Source organism: Athene noctua, chromosome 9 (assembly GCF_965140245.1).
Source record: "Athene noctua chromosome 9, bAthNoc1.hap1.1, whole genome shotgun sequence".
NCBI classification, from domain to species: domain Eukaryota; kingdom Metazoa; phylum Chordata; class Aves; order Strigiformes; family Strigidae; genus Athene; species Athene noctua.
In genome coordinates this window covers 5,262,131-5,284,365 of record NC_134045.1, presented here as the reverse complement: position 1 = coordinate 5,284,365, position 22,235 = coordinate 5,262,131, and the positions used below count along the sequence as shown (strand labels likewise).

Below are 22,235 nucleotides of genomic sequence, written 5' to 3'. Positions count from 1 at the left end.
CACAGGGGTGTTGGGCTTGGCGACACAACCAGGTTGACAGTGTGACTTGGGCTGGCGACACAACCAGGGTTGGTGATGCAGTCAGGGCTGGCAAAGCAACTGGGATGGCAGCGCAACGGGCTTGGCAGTGCAACTGGGACTGCCGGCACGACCAGGGCTAGTGACATCGCTGCGGGGGGTGATGCAGCTGGGGCTGGTGATGCAACCAGGGCAGCAGCGCAGCTGGGACTGGCGATGCGGCCGAGGCTGGTGATGCAAATGGGGTTGGTAAAGCAACTGGGATGGCGAAGTGACAGGGACGGGCGGTATAACCAGGACCGGTGATGCTGCTGGGGATGGCAATGCCACTGAGGTTGGCGATGCAAGCGGGGCTGCGGTGCAGCCGGGGCTGGCGATGCAACCGGGACTGGCGACGCGACGGCGCCCCCCCGAGCTCCCCGTTACGGAACGCAGTGCTCCGGCGCTGCGCTGCCCGGCTCCCCACGGCTCCCCACGGCTCCCCACGGCTCCCCCCCGCCCCCTCCGCGCTCCGGACCGGCTCCGCTCGGGCCGGGCGGGGCCGGGGCGCAGCGCGGCGGGGAAAGGCGGGCCTTTCCCGAACGCGCTCCTCTCCCATTGGCTGAGGCGCGCCGGGCGCGGCGCCGATTGGCGGGGCGCGGCGCGTGCTCGGGGCGGCGGCGCGGGGCCGGCCCGGCGCAGCCCACGTGCCGCCGCCGCCGCGCTGGAGGCCATGGTGCTGGACCCGGGGGCGGCGGCGGCCGCGGGGCTGGGAGCCGGCGCCGCCCCGCGCCTGCCCCACCGCCATGACCCGCCGCTCTGCTCCTGCCCGTCGTCCCCCCCGCTCCCGCCGCCGCCGGCACCGTCACCCGCGCCCCGCTGCCCGCGGGGAACCCGGCGTCTGTCGGAAACCGGCGCCGGGATGCGGCGGGGCGAAAGCGCGGGGGGGCGCGGGGGGATGCGCGCTGCCGCCTCCCTGCCCCACATCGCCCGGGGGCGGGGGGGGGAGGAGGGCGGCGGGCGGCGGAGCCCCTGCCTGCTCGTGGCGCTGCGGCCCCGCAACGTGGAGGCGGAACGGGAGCGGTTCTTCCGCGCCAGCTTCGCCTACGACCCGCAGTTCGAGTACGCCGAGCCGGTGCCCGCCGCCGTGCTGGATAAGTACGGAGCCGCCTCCGATCGCTTCGTCGCTCAGGTGAGGCGGGGCCGGCGGGTCACGCGCTGCCCGCGCCTGGGTGCGTCCTCCCGCCTGGCGGGGCGAGCATCGCTGCGGGCAGCTGCCGGAGCCCCCGGTGCCTCCGTTGCCCTGCCGGTACTGCTGCCTGCTGAGCTGCTACCCGGGGCGGGATGCTCGGCCTGGGGGGTGGAGGCGGAGGAGGAACCGGGGGATGCCGGATCGCCGGCTCCCGCTTCCTCCCGCCCCTCCCGGGCGGGTGTGAAGGTGTGGGTGTCCTCGCGTAGGGCAGCGTCACCTGCTTGGTGTCAGCGGGATGCGTCGTGGCGGGACCTCTCCATGGTCGGACCACCCCGGGTCTGGTCCGTGGTCGCACAGACCCTCGTGGCCTGCCTTCCTCCCCGCCTCCTGCCGCCCCATCTTGCTCTGCTCACTGTCTTTTGTAGCCTGCCCTCAAGCACGCTCGCCCTGTTATTCCTTAAACTCTTCTTTACTCACCCACCCACCAGCAGGAATCGTACAGGCCACGGCTGGTGTGGGTGATGGTCATAGTTGTGCTGGGTGATGCTGCCAGCATCAAACTGGCTGTTGCTTATGGATGCACCTTGGTGGCCAGGAGCTGATGCTCCATCAGGGACAGCTTGCTGGTTTTGGTTGTTTTCTTACACTTGTTGCTGTAGAAATATCACACAGGGAGCTGTGTGGGGCACCGCGTGGGAAGCGGTCCTTAGCCTGGAGAACTTTGGTGGGTTAAGTCTGGCTTGTTTTCTGGAAGGCCATCTTGCGTGGCAGCATCCTTAAGACATCAGCAAACGTGGTTAGTAATAGCAATAGTTGGTGTAGACTCCGCTTACGGCAGTCGGTATCGTTTGCCTTAACAGCTTCCATTGCTCGTACGCTACTGAAATATTCCCGGCTTGCGCTCTGCCACAGGTTAATAACGTGTGTGGATGGCAGTGAGCAGACAGCACCCGGTCATTTCACAGGAGGAAACAGGCAGAAGTGTGCTTTCCTGATGCTCTGCCTGCAAATGAGCCTTTCCTGGATGCAGGCAGAGCGAGGGAGGGACAGAGATGCTCCGTCCCTTTGCTCTGTGCTTGGAGCCAGCAGCCCGGCCGTGCCCCAGAATCAGTTTGTTCCTCAGACTGGGCAGCCGAGCCTTGGCTAGATCCTCCTTTCTGCCTCATGCGAGTGAGCAGATAAAACCCCTCTTACCCCGAATTCAGGGTTGTGTGCCAGAGGTGTCTCTTTACACCTCCTAGTTGGCTGGTGTTTCAAATAACAACTTAGTCACCAAGTCATCTATTGTTTTTTGAATGTTTTCTTATTCTTGTATTGCTTCCTAGATCTCTGCCTGAATTATTATCCAGATGATCCAGGCTCGTTCTGTAAACAGCTTCTTAAGCAGTTAGTCATTTCCAGTGCCTGCCCTACCTCTGCCCCCGATAAATGGTGCCAGCCATACTGTTGTAGGGGATGCTGTCTGACTTCTGAAAAGACCTCACTGGCTTTTCGGTGTTTTCTTCCTGCATTTAAGTGCATTCTATTCTCTGAGTAATGCAGTAAAAGGAGCCGCTCGGAGCAATTTCCCCCCTTGTTTTCTCTTTTGGTACAGTTGACTTACAATGCAGTAAAAGATTAGTAATGGAGATTATTTTGCCCTGTGCATTACTTTGAATGAATGAAATTAAGTGTTCATAACCAGCGTGAATGGTCTCATCCTGAATCTTAAAACCCTTTGCAAGAGATACTAAGTGTTGAACATTTCTACCAATGTTTCTCCAAGTTTTCTGGTGATGGTGTGATCAGATGGTATTTGTGTCACTGTTCCTTTGCTCATACCCTGCAGGAACCTCCTTCCAGTCTCTTTCATTTTGGGAGACCTTTTTCATTACCAGCTAACTATTAGTTATAAACTGATTTTATTTTAAAAATTTGCATTTATCATGAAGTTAAATAAACAAGACATTTTGCTAAGCCAGCATCCTTGGACAAGAGTAAACAAACCAACACCAACTCCCTGCTCCCAGCTTGCTGCTCCACCAGCTGCTCTGCACATGCTGGATGGGTTTATTTTATTTTTTTAATAGAAAATTTAAATAAACCGGAAGGCTTCTTCTAGCCCCGTGGAGGCTCATCACTCTGGAGATTACATCCCTCGTTTGTCATGGGAGTGTGAGCAGCACCAGCATGGAGCTGGGGCTGGAGGATTTGTTATCCCACTGCATGTGGTGGGTGCATGATTTCAGGCTGCCTGGGGATGTTCAACAGCCTCTCAGAACACTAAACTTGGTATTTTAGGAATTTTTCTGGCAGGGACATGTGCTGGAGGTCAGCAGGGAGTTGTGCCTGTTGGTTGTCTTACTCCTGGGCACCAGCTGTGCTGGGTTTCTCTCGGCTGGGTGCTTTAGGTCCCCTGGGAGCAGAAAGCAAGTGGCTGAGCAGAGGTGGTAGAAAGAAATGGTCCTTCTGCTGCTGCTGTCAGCAGGAGGTATCTTGCGGCACTGCAAAAACAATCCTGATCCTTCAGCAAACAACACACACCCACCCCCAAAAAAACCCCAAACCCAAAACTCAACAACACAAAAAACCCTGCACAGCTTCTCCTGGAAAGAGACAATGAGTGACTCAAGAATAAAAAACAGCTGTACAGAGAAAACTTTGGGGATGGAAAAATCGGGACCTTCTGCTGGGGTAAGGGAGCGTGCTTACCAGACACAGACCACCAGCCCCTCTGTGGGGTGTCGGGTGGTTTGAGCACTGGTACTGGTCGTGAGCACCCATCTCCTGCTCCTGGGTGGCCTTAGGCTGAGGGAGGGGATGGGGCCTCCTCCGCAGGGCTCCAGCTGCTGCCCGGAGCCTGGACAGGAGCAAAGGGGGTTTGCTCAGCAGGAGGAGGTGAAACACTCACCCTTCAGGAGCAGTAGTACTTGGTCCTGGGCTGGGAAGCTCGGCAGCAGCTCAGCCAGGTTTACAGACGCAATAAAACTGCTGGAAAAACTCCAGAACTGGTTCAAAGTCATCGTCATCTGCTTTAGAATATATATTAATAGGCTGGAGAAAGTCATTGCTTGAAAATGTCTACAGTGAAAACTCACTTTTGGGGAAGGAAATGTGCTAATAATTGCTCGTATTTTATAGATGCTCCATAAATGTTAATGCTAATAAAATAGCACGTGCTGCTTTTATTAGCAGGCTGTTGGTGTGCAGCAGGCTGGTTGTGCTGAGGCCCTGGCTGAAGAGGAAGTGGCGTTGCTGCAAAGGGAGATGCCCAGCCTTACAGCCAGGCTGGCAATCCAGCACTGCAGTAAGAAACTCTCAGAGTAAAGAAGCAAGATGATAAGCTAGACCTCTCTGTGCAAGCACTAGAGTTTGAAAGGAGAACCGAAAGCAGAAAAGATTAAAATAATCACAGCTTTAAATTCCAGAGGCAGCATGCGGTGATGATGCTGTTTCACTTCTGCTTTGCCCAGTTCCCACAACAGATGCTTGCAAGGGTGATAAAAAGCAGAAAGAATATACTGTGGGTCATGCTGATTGTATTATGTGTCCATCTGTCTTGGTGACCACCTCCAGCTGGCTCAGTCTCCTCATTTTTTTAGGTATTGCAAAACCATGTCTCGCTTTATAGGCATTTATCAAGGATTATCTCTGCTGGATTTTACTGCATGTGAGATTTTAAGATGTGTTTATAAGTGGGGAGGGTGTTTGCCCTGATATTTCATTTCTGTGTGCGACAGGCGATCAGGATCATTCGTGCCGTCCTGGAGAAGTACGGGACCTACGAGAGCTTCGAAGTTGCCACGGGTGGGAGGCTGCTGAGCAAGTGCCAGATCTGGTCCGTGATCCGAAAGTACATGCAGAAGGAAGGCTGCCTGGGAGAGGTAATCTGTGTCCCTGCATTATCACTTGTTAGAAGTGATATAGCTGCAAAATATGTATTTTCTGATAAAAAAGACTCAGATTAAGGAGTGTTTTGGGTACAAAGAAGAAACTTTTCTACTCTGATCTGTGGGATCCTTTCATCTCTAGCTTGGCTGTGTTCGCTGTACCCAGCGTTAGGATGTGGGTGCTGGTTCCCCACCAGTTTTCATGATCTTTTCTTTCCCTTTTATGCTTGAGAGAGAGAGGAGCTGCTGCATTTCTGCGTGGCTGTGCCTTTTGCTGCATGCATGAGGCATCAATTACCGTTGGGAAGTCATCCCTTGCTGTTAGCAGTGGTATGGCAGACATCTCTGACAGCTGCCTTCGTTCACATGTCCAAAAGCAAAACTGGGAGGAGAGATTTCCTGCTGTCCTGTGGGATGTGCCAGGTTACAGCGCTTTGAAACCACAAGCTCAGGTTTTAAGGCTTGGAAATATGTGGTTAAGACTGAACAGTAGCCATGCAGGATGGAGGCAGGGGCAAGTTCATCATCTCTTAATCTGGTTTGTCTGTGCCCCCAGCAGCATCCAGTGTAGGATGCCCTGCAGCTTCGGTTAAGGGGCTTTCTTTCCTCTTCTGCCAGCAAGGTGTGGGCAAAACACTTCCACCATCCTGGGTTCAAGCGCTGAGAAGGATTTCTGGGTCTGGCTTAATTTTTTTTGGCTCAAAGGACTGCCTTTGTTGGCTGCAGGGCAGAAGGCCATGCAGTGCTGGCTGGTGTGAGGGGCTTCCTCACAGCTGCCTCTTGGCCAGACTGTCTCTCCTAGCTCTAATTTTTGATCTCTGTCTCCAAACAGGGTTATTCACGAGCATTTCCGTGAAGCATCAACTTGCTCGGTGGTATCCAGCACATTTCCTGCCTGCAAAAGCAGGACTGAGCAGTTCCCTGTGGTGTCACCTGGCCAGGGGATGTTCCTCCTCCGGTCCCCTTGGTTTGCCCTGATCCCTCCTGGATGTGTCCCTGGAGTGTGGATTTGGCACCTTGGTCCTCCTAAGCCTTTTCTTGGGATGGAAAAGGTCTCTGCAAATCTCTTCTTTTATTGCTGTTCAGCTGCCTTTTAGTACCCAGAACCATGCCCAATACCCAGGCTAGCAGCTGGCCAGTCTTACTTACAGACCTATGCTTATGGCTTGCTAGTTGTGGTCTATCTCTTGATTTTTATTAACTGATTGAATTCAGCTATTTTGCTCTTCTCCATTAATCTAGCCTGAAACGAGCTCTGGCTGGGCAGAAAGCCATCTTTTTTCTTACATATTGGTGTACAACTGGCTTCCTTCCAGCCCTGTGTAATTTTCCCTTTGCTCAAGGGAACACAGGGTTCAGTAATTATGTTTGCACATCGGCGTGCGAGATATGCGGCCCTTTTATCCAAAACTGTTGATAAATGCTTTTAAAACCATTAAAGCATTAGTTTGTTAATTCCCACCCATTACAATTTTGCTGAATTTCTCTGGGGCAGGGAGGAGGGAAGGGTTACATCTGCTCTCGATACAGTGATGCTGGCAGAGCTTGCTCCCTGTACAGGGCAAAAACTTGGCTGAAACTTCTGTGTCGCTGGTAACTTAACACCCTGTTGGGGAACCCGGCTGTTTCAGACGTGTCTCTCCCTCTGTCATTCTGTAATTCCTGACTTCCACCTGCTGTGCCCCGTCTGTGCTGCCACGCCATTTGCTTCTGTGATACGTACTAATTGTGATGGCTTTCTTCTTCAAAAAAAAAACAACAACAAAACCCAAAACAAAACCAAAAGACTCTACTGCAGGGGGTTGCATTAGCCCAGAGACCAACCAGCTGATGTGTCAGCTGCCTGCACTGCCTGCAGGCAGTCCTGGCACAGTCTGGCCAGGCTGGTGGCAGTGGCTGCAGAAAGCTGCCCTTTGTCCCCGGCGCCGATCAGCGAAGGCAGGATCCCTCTTTCCGGCACCGCAGGCAGCGTGCTTGTGGGTAAGTATTTGCACTATAATTAACTTTCTGTCTTCAAAAGCTTCTTTGTTGGCGTCTGAGCTGCAGATCTTGAAGCAATTCTGCTTTTCTTCTGGCTCAGGGCCGAGGTGACACTGCTGGAGCTCGGATGTCTCCACATGGATTTCGGTGAGCTCCCAGCTTGCAGCAGAGAAACGCCCGGCCCCGTTGGTAAGTGCTGCATCCCCTGGGGTTGTGAAATGCTGTTAGCCTAAATAGCACTAGCTAGCATCTCCTGGGATCCCACCAGTCATGCCCCTCCACCTCTGAGCTGCTTAGTGCTGGTGCTTTCTTGGCACGTGAGGTCCTGAGCAGTGCTGGGATGCTGGGGAGAGGCAGGAGCCCATGCCCTGGTGCCATGGGGGCCATCAGCAGCTTTCCCTTGGTTCCTGGGGTCGAGCTTTCTCCATTACATCCACAAAAGCTGAGCAGAAGCTTCACAGACCACAAGGATGCGCTGGGGATCCTGCTCGGAACAAGAGAGGTCACAGACCTGGAGAGCTGGCGTTGCTCCAGGAATAAGACGGGCTGAGGTCGCAGCCCCTGTTGTAACAGCATCTGCAAAGCTGGAGAGTCCCAAAATAAGGCAAGTGGTGCTGCTCAGCAGGTGGATGGGCTGCTGCAGCTGGAGAAGGGCTGCGGGCAGCTTAGCGGGAGTGTGTGATGCTGCAGTCTCTGGTGATGCTGCAGGTCCCTTCCCATCACTCCCAGATGGCTGGCTTGGCACAAGGCCCTTCTTGGCACCTCTGTTTAATATGACAAAACAACACTATATCACCACATTATCAAATAAGGGGGGAAAAAAAATCAAATAACCCAGGCCAATTCCTCTAAGAAGTCATCAGAGTGACATCTGAAGAATGACATCATGGGGTTGTGCCCATCATCTTCTCACCATGGTGGCCCCTGGGTGCATCCATATCTTTGGCTCTCCTGGGGGGACTGCAACCTGTGGCTGTACCTGTGGCTGCAGGAGCTCTCAGCCTCTCCAAGCAGTGTCTAATCCTGTTTCCCAATGCCTGGATCAGTCCCTTTCCATCCCTCATTCCCTTGCCCAGCTCTGTCCCAGGATCCTTAGAACAGGGATAGGGAATTTCTTTCCGGGCCACGGCAGCCCTGTGTCTTCCTGAGTCAGGGGATGTTTCTGCCTGCAAAATCCCTGCCATTAATTTGCTTATTTGATCATGAACTGTCGCAAACCTCATGCAGTGGGTTGCACTGTTTGTTGATTCTTCCTCATCCTGAATCTGCTTCCTAATCACTTTGCTTGATGCTACTGAGCTCTTGTACAGGGAAAGATAGTTTGCATTCCATATAATTGAGTTGTGTGTTGCTGTTTCTGTGTTGCCTTTACCTTTTCCTCACCATTAGAGAGGAAAAAGAAAATCAGCAATTCTTCCTCTGACTTCAATTCTTCCTCTAAAAGCTTTCAATGTTTTTGTGTGGAGTTTTCCTTGATTCCTGAAAACACAGACCAGTTGCTTCAGCTACACCCTTCCCTCTGTGCTCAGCCTCCGGCAGTGTCGCAGCTTGTTGCAAGCTGAATTCTGTGCTGTTGGCTCTTTCTCCAGATGCAATATCCCAGGAAATGCTTCAGTCTTCATCTCAGCTCTTGCTGCCTTGCCTAAAAAGGGCTCATGCAAAACCTGGTTTCAGTACTGAGCATCGCATCCTCAGCATCCATGGATGCCTCTTATTTCCAGCCGTTTGCTGTGTTTCTTTTGGCTCACTTTGTGCATGGTGATATCAGATAGTGAAAGAAAAAGGAAGAAAATTGATTTTGGACTATTCAGCCTACCTCCTGTTCAGGCACAATATGAAGGTTGAGGGACAGCACTTGCCTTTGCAGAATTCAGCTAGGCTCATCTGGTGCTGACGTTGTGTGAGCAGATCATTGATGCTGTGGCTTTAGCACTGGAACCCTGTGCCATCACAGGATAGGAATGCCCATCCTGGTGACCGTTGACAGCATAAAGTAGTCATGTCCCGTCTCCCCCCGTGTCGTGTCCCCCACCCCCCCCCCCAATAATATAAAAATCAGCTCTTTTAAAGCCAGAGAACTCTGTTGCAAATGTTGCTTAATACTTATTAATGAGGGGAGTATCTCTACTTTAGACAAGCACAGTCCTGGCAGGGTGCTTGGGTGCTGGCCTGGGTAACACAGGGAAGATGCAGTGTAGGATGCAAGAACATGGCATTCCCAGTACAGCAGAGGTAAAAGCCATGGACAAGTGATGGACAGATATTAGGGTTATAATAAAAGAAGTGGGAATTAAGGTGCCAGTGCAGATGGGAAGGGAGAGCTGGAGGTCACCAGAAGAGCAGAGATGAATTGTGTGGAGCATTTATCCTTGTAACACTCAGTATATTTTAACTCCTGGGTTTATGCAATATTTCACTTGCGTGGGTGCTCTGAGTGTTGTTTTCTGGCTTTTGAAATTGCATGAGGGAAACTTGAACTGTTGGGGGGCTGCCAAGTGAACACCAGCCTCCCAAAACCCACCAGCGGGGCTGACCCCACCACAGCAGGTCCTGCTGGTACTGGGCACCTGGAGCTGCTGAATCCCTGTCGCCAGGGGATGGTGCCTGGAGGAATCCAGCAAAATGTGGCCAATAATGAGCAACTGGAAAATGGAAAAAAGCAGAGAGGAGGAGCTCTGGGGGGGTGGTATTTATTTTTAATAGGTTGGGGGAAAGCAGGTGTAAAAATGAGCATATATCCTAGGGAAGAGCTTAGTTTTTCTGCATCTAGTATCTTAAATTCCAACCTCCTTGGGGTTTATTTTTTTTCCCTGTATAGGGGCAGTGAAGCATGACAAGACAGCAAGTTGTGGACCTGGCCTTGTGGACCACTCCCAGGCAGCCAGGCATCCTGTATCCTGGTGTTTGAGCTCTGGCTGGCACACTGCATCATCTCCAGCTCTCCCTGCAAGAGCTGCAGGTTGGGCAGCAAAGACTGGGGGACCAGGGACTGTCACAGGTTCCAGGGCACCAGTTCTGTGCTGCAGCATCTCCGAGGGAGCAGGAAAAGTGCTGCAACTATGAAATGTATTCCACATCTTTCTTTTGGTTTAAACTCTGTCCCCTGGCTCTCCTCTTCCCCTCCCGCATCCCAGGATTGCAGCCTCTGCTAGTTGCATTTGGGATTGCTATGTTGGATGTCCAGGCTCTATTCCCATCACACAGAGCTGACCTAAGAGATGGGAACTGCTTAAAATCATACCAAAATGTGGCTCATTCATGCCTCCTTATTCCTGCTTGTGGTGAAGCTGTAACCTTCCCTGCCTGTAGTCACTCCGGTCAGGGCTGTTGGCAGAAGCTGGTGCTGCTGTCAAAAATCTTCTCCCTGCCAAGAGCTCCCTGTGGGAGCTCATGTGGCCGAGGATGATGATCTTCCTGGAAACAAACCTAGAGCATAAAACCAATTTTAGTCCGGATCAGTTCCCTGCCTCAGTTTGTCCCAGCTGATAAAGGTTTTGTGGCTGGACGTGGGAGAGGGCAGCGAAACTGCAACCCTTACTTATTTTGACTTGCTTTCTGGAGCAGAAATAAGGCTCAAGGATGCACAGACTGGTATATTTTAATCCAGGTAAGCAATTGCACCGTAAGTATTTTATGCTGTCTGTTTGTCCACTGGTAGGCTGCTCTGTTACGTTGCACTTCTGGCTTTCATGAATAACTTTGCACAATAATAAATCTGAGTTAAAGCAAACCCATTCAGACTCCTCTCCTTTTTTTAAAATAAGAGAGTTGTCGTGTAGTAACATGTGTGCACATTTTCATCCTGAAAAGTGTCAGCTATGAAATAATAGATTTTTTTTTTTTAGAGTTAGTATGGATGTGGCAGAATGATTTTGAGATTAAATTGGTACATGCCTGAAGGTCCTGAGCTTTGCCACGGCTGAAACTCAGATGCAAGAATTCCTGGGGCTCTCTCCTCTGGTGATGCTGCGGCTTCAAGTTGCTGCAGGACTGGATGGTCAGAAAATGATGCTTGGATGGCACGTTAACTCATGTTAATGTAGAGCAGCTGTCTTGGCACTAGTGCTTGCAATAGCCAGATTTCCCAAAATAGCTGAGTTTTTTAAAGGTATTCACTAGTCCTGTGCATGCTTTGCCTGTCCCTGCTGTGAACTGTGGGCTGGCATGTGCAGTTCCTTCTGCAAGGATGGGCTGGCATGGATCCATCCTCACTGCTCGTGTCTTTGAGCCTTGAAAGGGAGAATCCGCAGGAGTGTCCATGAAAATGGAGCCAGAGCCTTGATTCCCTCGTGGGATGTTTACTGGGGAGTCATAGAGTGTGGTTGTTCAGAGCAGGGTTGTTTTGGTGACCAAATTTACTGCGCCATCCCATTGCTAGTGGGGATGCAGGAGCGTGGGACCAGACAGGTCTCTGGAGGATGCCCATCGTGTGTGGCCATAAAATTGTGGGGAGCCCATGGGAATGAGCTGGGGGTAGCGGGGGGGGGCAGTGCTGGAGCCAGAGAGATGCTGGAGGAGGCTGCCCAGGATGTGCCCACTCAGGTTTTACTGGCTGTAAAGACATTAAAGGAGTTATTTTATCCCCCAGTGGGATCATCTCTTTCCCCTTGGCACCCCGTCAGTGCTGGCAGCACCCTCTCTGCCTGCTCCTGCTGTCTGTGGTTTCTTTGGGGAGCTGCAGCACAAGCTGGTGATGCAGAAGGGCTGGACTCTGCCGCTCGTGGTGTCGGTGGCTTTTTGTGGCCCTCTGGCACCATCTCAGCCTCTGCTTAGAGCCAAGAGCCCTCTGAGCATCTCCTCCCGCAGCAGTGCTGATGGCAGCTGCCTCCTTCTTCCTCTGCAGGTGGTGGTGCAGCTCACCGACGACCTGCTGTCCCAGGCGGTGATGATGGTGGAGGACAGCCGGCCGACGCTGGCCATCAACCTGGCCGGAGCCCGGCAGCACTGGCTGGAGGGGATGCTGCGCCACGAGATAGGTCAGTGCAGGGGGACTGTGGGTGACGGACAGAGGTGGGGGAGTGCTGTGGGCTGTCACTGGGGTAACGGCCTGGGAGCTGTGGGGACCACTGGGCCAGGGGATACTCAGCAGGTCCTGATGGAGGCATCCTGGGAGGGTGCCCCTGGGCGGGTCTCAGGAGGGGCTGAGGCCCTCTCCGCATGTGGGGCAGGGGGTGTTGGGCACCCACCCAAAACACGATAAAAGAACTTACCGACACCAACGGGATGTAGATAACAGACACTCCTTTATTAACGGCCAGGGGCACAGGGGAGTCGTCTCACCAGCAGTGCACACCTGACTGGTGTAACAGACTGATTATATTGGACACAGTCATACAAATTAATCAAATTCTCATACATAAACATGCTAATACCTGTAACTCCTTTTCATATTCCCGCCTCTTCCTGGTCACGCGCGCTTGAGCCCTGAAATGAGTCGAGGGCTGCTTTTGCAACCACCATGGACTAGTGACCTAAAAGCAAGACCCTCCAATGCCCTTGACTCAAGGACTTTGGCTCACATTGCAATTTTAACACGTTTCAAGGCCCTTTCACAATACAACTTTTAAAATACCTGGTCTCCAGGCCTATAACTCATCCTTACTAAACAGTGTAACAATGGTACCTTGTCTAGCAGAGTAACTGGTTGTGTGGTTACTTTAAACACAACATAAATCAATATTTTTGTGAGATTCCATTTAATTGATTAGTCGTAATCATTCCTTATCAAAATCTCCAAAAATCATCAACTCAATAACAAATCAGTAACATGTCTGCCCCTTGCCCTGGGCACCAGAGCAAGCAGATGTCCCACAGCAGCATCTCCAGCCAAGACTGGAGTTGGCACCCGTGGGTGCTGGGTCTCAGCCCCAACCCCAGCGACCTGGGGGGGGCCAGGGGTTGAGCTTTTTGGAGGCTGTGGCCGATGATGTTCGCTCCCATCCCCCCTCTCCAGGCACCCACTACATCCGGGGGGTGAACAACACCCGCCAGCCCTGGCACAGCTCCGAGGGCCGCAAGCAGTACAGCCTGAAGCCCGCCAACCCCACGGAGGAAGGCTTGGCCAGCCTGCACAGCGTCCTCTTCCGCAAGCAGCCCTTCCTGTGGCGGGCAGCCCTGCTCTACTACACCATCGAGCGAGCCAGCCGCCTCTCCTTCTCCGCCCTCTTCCAGGACCTGGAGCAGTACGTCCAGGACGCCGGCGTCCGGTGGGAATACTGCGTGCGGGCCAAGCGGGGCCAGACCGACACCTCGCAGCCAGGTACCGAAAAGCCTTGGGGTTTTGGAAAGGATTTTATTCTTTTTTAAAAACAAACACAGAGGTAGGCAGATGTGTTTTGCTGCTGGGTGGATTGAGCGCTACTGGCCCTGTGGCCGTGGCAGCCTTTGAGATGGTGGCTCTGTGCCACACTGCATCCCTCCCCATGCCTGGCATCACTCTCCTATGGGTTTATGTTTTGTGGGGTTTTTTGGTGGTTGGTTGGTTTTTGGGTGTTTTTTTTTTTACACGCAGTCCTGGCACATCAGCGCTTGGGCTGCTCCAGGTCAGGTGGGGATGGTTGGGCACCTCGCCAGGAGCTCCATAACATGATTGCAGTCCAATGGGAATGACTCGCACATTGGCAGCAGCCAAAGGAGAGGGAAAAAACCGAGCATTTCTGGGGATGTCTTTAGATTCTTGCAGTGGTTTACCATTAAAAAAAAAATTCACTGGGAAGAAGGGTAAAAGAATCCTGGTGAGATGTTTGTCACCCCTGTGCCTGGGACTCTTGCTGCACCCGGCTGCCAGCTGCTGTTCCCAGCACTGCTCCCCAGCACTCGGGTCGCTCTTTCTTTTGGGCCCAGTGCTCCTGGCTGTGGCTCCAGCAGCGCCTGAGCCCTGGCATGCTTGTGTCACCCCAGTCCAGCACCATCGCTCTGGTTATCGCAGTTGGCAGACATTTGGGTGAGTGGAGGGTAGTGGGGAGCCAGGCTCCCGCTCACCAGCCTCTCCTGCTCTTCCAGGGTGTTTCAGTAAGGACCAGGTGTACCTGGATGGGATTCTCCGCATCCTGCGCCATCGGCAGACCATCGACTTCCCACTGCTGGCTGCGCTTGGAAAGGTAATGGCTGGGTGTGGGGGGTGGCTGATCCCTGAGCCTCATCCCCTCCAAAAGCTCCCCTGGTCACAGAATCACAGAATTGTCTCGGTTGGAAAAGCCCTTGAAGCTCCTCCAGTCCAACCATGAACGTCACCCTGACCGTTCCCAACCCCACCAGATCCCTCAGCGCTGGGTCAGCCCGACTCTTCAACCCCTCCAGGGATGGGGACTCCCCCCCTGCCCTGGGCAGCCCATTCCAATGCCTGTTGTGGCAGCCCAGCAGCTCTTGGCATTTCCCTGCACTTACGGGTCTCGGTGGGGCAAGGAGAGGCCGTGCTGGGGAGGACGGGAGAATCCTTGCTCCTCCATAGGAGACCTTTGCAGAGAGGCTTAACCCTGGGCTGCTGGCCATGCTGCTGGCCCTCTGCTTTGGCCACAGTGCTCCTGCAGTGGCAAAAAAAAATGACCAAAATCACCCCCAGGCAGCTCTGCTGGTGCCTCCCCACAGGCAGGAGGAGTGTTTGGGCAGTGGAGAGGGGACCAAGGTGTGCTGCAGGGGTGCAGACACCCTCTGCCATGGTTTGGGATGGGGGGAGGGGGCTGACCCCGTCTCCCTGCTTCCCATCAGGTCTCCTATGAAGACGTGAATCGCCTGAAGAAATTTGGGGTCCTGGAGAAGGCCCGAATCCCCCATTTCATGCAGGACCTGGAGCGATACATGAAGCAGCTGGACCACATCGTCACCACCAATGGCCTGAACGAGGAGGAGCTGGAGCAGCTGCTGCCTGACTGAGGGGCATCCACCTCCACCCCCAACCCAGCGTCCCAAGGGTGTAACTGGTGCCATTTATTGGGTATTTATTGAGGCTGGAGCCTGGAGGAGGGGGCAGAGCCTGGGCCTCCCCCCATGCCCGGGTGGCCACTGTGCATGTACTGCTGTGTAGGGTAGCGCGGCCCAGAGGGCTGGTGTGGTTAGTGTTGATGTGTTTGCCCCCCCACACCGTCCCCTGTGCATTCTGGGGATGGCTGCGCGGCTCCGCGTGGCTTTGGGGAGCTGGAGAAGAGGGTTCAGAGGCAGCGAGGGCAGAGCTGGGGAGATGTGCTGGTCCCCCAGAGGTGCAGGAGGCTGTGCTGGGGTAGTTGCAAGGAGGGGGGGGGGATGCCCTTGGGGTTACCAGGGGGTGCTCCCGGCAGAGCAGGGGCACCTACTCAGGGCCTGCAGACAGGGCTGGGGGCTCTGGGCTGTGCCTGGCAGCCCTGGCAGGGAGTAAGGGCTGGCTTATACCCACCAGTCGCCCTGTGCATGCATTTCCTGCTCCCACCTCCTTCCCTCATGCCCCCCACCAGCAGCAGGAAGGACCAAATACCAATCTCTGCTCTCCCCCCTCTGGTAGATATTTGCCTGCAATTACCTGTTGCTCTGCACCCCAACTACAGCCACTCTGCCTGGCTCTGAGGCACAGGAGGATTTGAGGTGGGGATCGGGCTTGATGTAAGGAAAAAGCGTGTAATAAAAATGATGTAATGGAAACCACATGTGGGCAAAAGGTTGTGGATAGCAGCAAAAGCCAGGCTGGCACCCCTACGAACGCTGACCCTGCATCTCGCTTGCACAGGCAAAGCTCCGAGCTGGTGCGTCAGGGGCTGCTGGAGTGTAAAACAACACACTGGGCAGGGCCAACGTTAATAAATCAAAGTAGGCAAAAGCAGAAGCTGCTCTGGGCTGTTCCTGGTCTCTAACACATGGTCTCTGCAGCAGTTGTAGCATTCCAGCTGTGCCACCCCTGGGAGAGCCTTTTTTTTTTTTTTTTTAAACAAACAAAAAAACCCCACAGATTTGGTTTTAGCTGCTTGTTGCCTTTCACGCCACTGAGCTCCCCCAAAGGTAGCACAGGCCAATTACTTGCTCCAGAGAGCCCAGGCTCAATCCCAAAAGCTCTGAGCTTGGCCCCAAGCCCAGTTCACCCCCAGCTGCCCACGCTCCCGCTCTCACAGGGCAGCTGCAGCAGGCAGGGCAGCACAGCTTGGAAAAGGATGAGACCACTTGTCTTGGGAGGATTTTTGTTTTCCTCTGGGTGTTTTTAAGAGCACCCCTCTACAAACACCCCTGTATGAACACACTGCCAACACAGTGAATTCGACTCTGCTCTTTAATGTACTGTTTCCTCCAACATTGCAGTCCCCGACCTAAAATGCGATACAGCCCCTGCTTTAAAAAGGTATTTACACACGTCCCAGCATCATCCCCTCCTTGTCATCCCAAGGAGCAAGGCCTCGACTGGCACTAAGAGCCAGCCAAGGGAAGTCTCTTGCAGCCTTTCTAGCAGAATGGCAGCAATGAGAGGGTAACATAGCTACTGCGATGGTTTTGATTGCTTCCCTGATGAAATAACAGCATGGAGATGAGAGACAGCATTCATCTATCTCCCCAGCCAGGGCTAGAAGCGCTTCATCTGGCGGCGTTCTTGTCGGCGTTGCTTCTTCTCATTTGGTTCCTGACCAGCAGGTGAAGAGTCAGCTGTAAACCAGGGCCCCAGGATGTTCACCCAGAGGAGGTAGAGAGCACGCCCCGGAGCCTGCAAAACACAACTCCAGCACTCAGGGGTCAGCTCCAGGCAGGGCTGGTCCTACTGTGGAAGTCAAAGGAGCTGCAATATCTCTACAGGCTGGGTCAGGGGCATCACAGGATGCACGGAAATCAAAGGCAGTGGCGGGCGTCCAAAATAAATGGCCTGATTTCATATGGTTGAGGAATTTGCATACGTATGCAGCACTTATGCTTCATATATGGAAATCTCAGCATCGGTTCCGAATTAGCCAGAAATATCCAACTGCCCAGACATTCTGCCTCTCCCTCCTTCAAAAAACACACCCGTATTTCTTTGGTTTAAAAAAAAAAAAAGTGATCCAGATGGTCTCCAGGGAATAGTCAGAGTCTAGACTTCCCTCTGCCAGGCCAGCTAGAACATGTGAGCAAGGACTGACATGAGATGACTTTCTATGCTCCCAAGATTGCCTTATATACCTTTTTGGGATATACTCAAAGCAACTGTGGGATTTTTTTTTAACTAACTGGAGATTTTTTGTCCTTCTGCAGAAGAAGTCTTAGCTGGAGGCACATGACAAATGTTTTGGGAGTAGAAAGAGTCTGATGTGTTCAGGGGAAATCAAAGCCTACAGCATTTCATCTACCAAGGGGCACAGTGTCCAGAAGTGCCCAGCCTCAGTCTGTGCTGGAGAATGACTGAGAAAACCAAACAAGCAGCAGCACAGGCTGTCACGGTCACAGAAAGCCTCTATGCACAAAGATGGCTTTGATCTGCCTCATGCTTCTTGTTGCCCTTTCACAGGACCAGAGAGAAAGGCCAAGGCCAGCCTAGTTTTTGCATGGTTGACTCAGGGTTCAGAACTTCTTTCCCTTGTACAGCCTCATTTTTAACAAGTTTTGACAGGGAGATTAAAAAATTTATCAGCAAATAGCTTTGGCCTGAAACAGGACACCATGAAATGAAATAGATAAATAACGTCCTTGGCCCTGGAGACAACGCAGAGCAACAAGAAGACAGAAGTTACGTACCAAGAGCCAGAAGTACCAGACGTAGAGCGAGAAGCAGCTCAGCACTTGGACTATAGCTGTCAGCAGGATCACATCCTTGAGGTGCCTGAGGGAAGAAAAGCAAAACATTAACCTTCCATTCCAGCCCCAGCCAAACACACCAGCTCCTCTGCCATCACAGGCCATCTGTACCACCTCTGGGGAGCGACCCTGCCTGCCCCAACGGAAGGACTGTCCCTGCAGCTATGCTTGGCCACACACTGTCATCTAGAAGAATCAGAGCAGTAAACAAAAGTCTGATGAGTTAGAGCTAGGCTCCCTCTGAAAAGGGACATTGAGAAAGCTGAGGAATGCAGAGGGGGTGGAAATCAGCAGCAAAACCACCACCCCTGCAGCCTACAACAGCAGCCAGCACCCACTGGATTTGACACATATCATGGCATAAAGTAGCTGCTCACGGCTGGCTGTGCTAAAGGAAATCTCCCTTGTGCCATTTCACAGGCTAACAGACACACTCAGGGTCACCAAAGGGCTGGGGTGCCCCAAGGACAAGCCCACAAGCTGAGCTACAGCAGCAGATGGCTTCCCCTCCCCTCCCCTCCTGCTTATCTGCCTCCAGGGTCTTCTGCTCCAGCCCGAGGCAGAGCTGAGAGCAGCTGTGGAGGGGAACAAGCAGCCCACAGCCTCAGCCACCACCCACCCAGGAGAGGTAAACAGGTATTGGTTTTTCAACACAAGCCACAGGGAGTGCCATGATGGGTTAGAAAAAAAGCCAACTCCTTCACTCCATGAATTCATCATCTGCTGGAGTGAAAACTACTCGAATCACATACAGAAATGGAGTCAAGAAAACAAAGGCAAAGGTCAAGAAATAGCTCTTCTCATTCTGGGCAGCACAGTGCAAAGCAAAGCAACCAGAAACAACTGGTGTAGGCTGGGAGACCATCTTCAGCACAAGACACTACAGAATCCACCACCACCAGCTCTGTGACAAGACACTGAGGTTCAGAAATCTTGTGCATCACCAGCAGCCACAGAGGGGACACGGCGGAGCTCCCACCGAACCCAGCTCTCCTAGAGACCAGCAGGATCATCAGCCTTCCTCAATCCCAAAGCAACACACAGCATCTCTTTCAGTTTTACAGACAGCACGAGGGCAACGCTGGCAAATCCACAGTTCCAGAAGCGGCTCCAAAAGAGCAAACGGATTAATCAACTGCAGGACGCTTAGCCAAGAGGCAGGAAAATATCCCCTGCATTCTGAAAGTAAATGAGCCCCGATCCCCGGAGGGGTAATTTAGAGCACATCACTTGACAAACAGACACAGTCAGAGGGAGGAGCACCCAGTGTTCGTTAACACTTCATCTCCACATACCACCGGGGTTAAACTAATGAGACTTTCACTCTCATGGCTGAGGGCTCTGCACAGCCTCAGGTATAAACGTACAAAGTAAGGATGGGAACTTCAGCTGTGCAGGTTTTGTTTTTAAAGCTCTGCCTCCTCCGTGTTTTGCACAGCTGGTACTTCAGACAAGCATCAATTAATTTAATTGTGTCATAAAACTCACCCCAACAGGATGCTGCTCAGGCAGAAAAGCCTGAGAGCCCTGGTACCAAGGGAAAGATGTCTGCAACTAGGACTGCAGCAGTGCTACAACTGTGCCTGACACCTTTCCACAGCAGGTAACAGGATCCCCGAGCTAACACCTGTCAGTCATTTCCCCTGACTGTGCCATCACACGCATGCACAGGGCAGTTATTGGGGCACTCACGCTGCTTCAGTGCCTCACACATCTCCCAGGAGCATCTCTCACAACCAGGAGGATACCCCAGACAACATCAAACTTCTGTATTTTCCTTACTCAACTGCCCCATGTTGTGTTTCACAAAAAAGGTATTCAAAATACTCTACACTTCTATCCAGGAGACCCAAAGCAGTGTAAAACAAGAGAAAAAAACTCAGCTGACCAGCAGGAAAGAGAAGTCACTACAGGATGAACAAGGTGTAAAGCACCAGGCTCCCAAATCATGCTAGAAATAATTTTCTCTCTTCCCAGACACCTCGCCCCTCAGCTGAGTCTTTTGCACCACACACCTGACTCGCTCTGGCTACAGGTAGAAAATTTACTACTCCACTAACAAACACACAAGATGAGAGCTCATCCTGTGCGTTCTGTGCCATACAAGTTCGTCTGCCTGCTGGTAACATCCCCCAGCACCTGCTGGCTGCAGAAATAAAACTTAAGAAGAATAAAAACATATAAATCAATACACAGCCCTTCTAGCACATGAACAGCTAACATGATGCAGAGGGCTCTGCCAGAAACAAGACCCTGCTGTGTTTTAAAAGCCTGGTGGCCAGTGAAAGATTAAACTGTTGGCCAAGGGCAGCAGGGGGAAGGGGCCAAGTACCCACGTACCTCACTGAGCACATACTCAAGAGCCCCAGCAAAAGCTGGACCGGCAGATGGAGGCTGAGGGTAAGGAGGACAGAGAGCAAAGCCCAACATGTCAACAACTGCCCAGACGTCTTCTGTAACTAGTTTGAGGCTCGCTGTTAGAAAACACATCTAGAAGGTATTTCTGCTGCTTCAGTATTGTCATCTCCATATTTTACATATCAGCGCTTTGCAGGAATTAGTGTTGTGTGTTCCTTGACTGAGGAAAAGTTACAGCATCACCAAGAACACTGGACAGACCAACACTTGGTGCTGTCTGCGGACAGACACGAGGAATGCACAAGCACAGGAGGCAGAACAAGCTATGGAGGTGAGAGGAGCTGGTTAAGACAGGTTTTTCAGTGTGTAGAACAGTTCAAGACACAACCAGCTTGCAGCTGGGACAGGGTAACTGGCAGTGTGTGCCCTTCTGCTCTGTCAAGCACTATGTGCAGCTCTGGTTTAAAAAGAAAACACATATCTCTGAGTGTTGTATAAGCGTGCACAGTATCAATGCTGTTTCTTCACTGAAAGAGCTGTAAGCTGCTCCAGCTGAACCATCTGGGATCTTGTGCACCTCAGCCCTAAGGACAGCGACCGTTCCAGGCTGAGTAGTGCACGCCAGGCCAAGGACTCAGATAACAAGGACAGTTTAGGTACATTCTCAGAAAAAATGGCTACAGGCTTCCAGCTCCCCTGATGCCTGCACCACTGGCCAAGCTGAGGTGGGAGCGGAGGCCTGGTCGCCTTCTTCAAGGGTTCTCCTAGCTCTGCGTGCACGCTCAGGCAGCAGGTCCTGCTCACCTGGACTCGTGCAGGTGTGGACACTCACTCTGCCATCCCCTGCTCCATATTCAGGTCAATTCCCCCGTCAGCAAGGCTGCCATCGTCTGTGAAAGACGGCTTTGCCATGGAGTTCATGGACCGGTAGCTGGTGCCATAGACCACTGAGCTGAAGACAAACGCTAGCTGCAACAAGGAAAGAGCTGTCAGGGGCAAAAGCCACGACCCCCGGGGCAGAGCGGCAGGGGCCTGCCAGCCTTGCACTGTCACAGTAACCGGGGAAGGACTCGACTTTCCGCCCGGACAGGCCCAGGCGCCCCTGGCCGGGGCAGGAGACGGTGCCCTGCTGGCAGCGGGCCGGGCGCTCACCCACGTCCAGGCGGAGGCAGCGGGGTAGAAGATCACCAGGTTCACCACGGCGTAGATGGCCTGCGGAGAGAGCACGGCACGGCTTGTCTGCCCGGCACGGCCCGGCCCTGCCCCGCGCCCCACCGGGGCCCTCCCCGCCCGCACTCACGGAGGCCCCCAGGATGATGCGGAGGTAGAAGCGCAGCGTCTCCCGGTTCTCCTCGAAGATCTGCTTCTTCCCCTTGGTGCCCGCCTTCCCCTTGGGCTGCGGAGCCAAGAGAGCCGGTCAGTAGCTCGGCCGGCCCCGGGCCCCCGCACCCCCGGCCCCGCCCCGCCCCGCCACTCACCGCCATGGCCGCGCCGGCTCCGCACTCCACTTCCGGTCCCCACCGGAAGTGATCCCGGAAGGGGCGGGCCCGGAGAGGCGGGCCCGGGGCGGGCGAGCCGGCCCTGAGCCGCGGCCTTCCCGCGGTCCTGCCCCGGGCGCCTCCTGCCCAGGCCCCGGGGTCCGCTGGAGCGCCCGCAAGCCGTCCCCGGGAGTCTGTGCGGGTCCCAGTCCCCTGAGGCCTTTCCCCTGGCCCCACTGTGCGGCTCGGGGTGCCGGCGCCGGCCCTTCCCGCCTCAGCCCGTCCCGTACGGCCGCTCGTGCCTGGTGCCTTCCCTTGGCTCTCAGGAGAAGGTGTCCGAGCGCACTCCAGCCCGCGAGAGCCTGACCTGAAGCCCTGTGATCCGCGTTGCCCTCGCCTCCCTCAGTTACCTCCACTGGCTGCGGGGAGGGGTTCAGCGTGTGCAGCTGGAGCGGCAGAGCCCAGCCCTGCAGGGCAGCAGCCCCACAGACCACCTTTGGCAGCCGTGCCTTTCCTTATAACAGACTTTTTTAGGGCTGACCTGCTGCTTTCCAAGCCCAAGAAGCACTGGCCCACCTGCAGGAGCTGAACCTGTCCAACTTGCTACCGAGAGCACCTGTAGTGCTCCTAAACCTTCCTGGGCTG

The 22,235-nt window shown here is 53.7% G+C and overlaps 2 protein-coding genes across 3 annotated transcripts; one reads left to right on the top strand and one right to left on the bottom strand.

The window, feature by feature from the left end:
- The first annotated feature begins 720 nt into the window (after positions 1 to 720).
- Positions 721 to 15,867, top strand: MATCAP1 (microtubule associated tyrosine carboxypeptidase 1). The gene is made up of 6 exons (XM_074913230.1): positions 721 to 1,189; positions 4,909 to 5,052; positions 11,882 to 12,014; positions 12,992 to 13,297; positions 14,041 to 14,138; positions 14,746 to 15,867. The coding sequence occupies exons 1-6, from the start codon at positions 731 to 733 to the stop codon at positions 14,908 to 14,910; spliced, it is 1,305 nt and encodes a 434-aa protein (XP_074769331.1). The 5' UTR covers positions 721 to 730; the 3' UTR covers positions 14,911 to 15,867.
- A 302-nt stretch (positions 15,868 to 16,169) lies between these two features.
- TMEM208 (transmembrane protein 208) lies at positions 16,170 to 21,622 on the bottom strand. 2 transcript variants are annotated; one of them, XM_074913153.1, is made up of 6 exons: positions 21,591 to 21,622; positions 21,413 to 21,508; positions 21,265 to 21,324; positions 20,945 to 21,081; positions 17,695 to 17,779; positions 16,171 to 16,693 (listed from the first exon to the last, which is right to left on the bottom strand). In XM_074913153.1, the coding sequence occupies exons 1-6, from the start codon at positions 21,594 to 21,596 to the stop codon at positions 16,556 to 16,558; spliced, it is 522 nt and encodes a 173-aa protein (XP_074769254.1). In that variant the 5' UTR covers positions 21,597 to 21,622; the 3' UTR covers positions 16,171 to 16,555. The 2 variants fall into 2 exon arrangements, with proteins under 2 accessions (XP_074769255.1, XP_074769254.1); XM_074913154.1 differs by lacking the exon at positions 21,265 to 21,324 and having other exon boundaries at positions 16,170 to 16,693.
- Between the last annotated feature and the right edge of the window lie 613 nt (positions 21,623 to 22,235).

Coding starts and splice junctions, on each gene's coding strand:
- MATCAP1 (XM_074913230.1), top strand. CDS start 731: ATGGTGCTGGACCCGGGGGCGGCGGCGGCCGCGGGGCTGGGAGCCGGC. Junction 1,190..4,908: donor CCGATCGCTTCGTCGCTCAG/GTGAGGCGGGGC, acceptor TGTGTGCGACAG/GCGATCAGGATCATTCGTGC. Junction 13,298..14,040: donor GACCGACACCTCGCAGCCAG/GTACCGAAAAGC, acceptor CTGCTCTTCCAG/GGTGTTTCAGTAAGGACCAG.
- TMEM208 (XM_074913153.1), bottom strand. Junction 21,325..21,412: donor GCATCATCCTGGGGGCCTCC/GTGAGTGCGGGC, acceptor CTCTCTCCGCAG/GCCATCTACGCCGTGGTGAA. Junction 16,694..17,694: donor TCTGGTACTTCTGGCTCTTG/GTACGTAACTTC, acceptor TGTGTTTTGCAG/GCTCCGGGGCGTGCTCTCTA.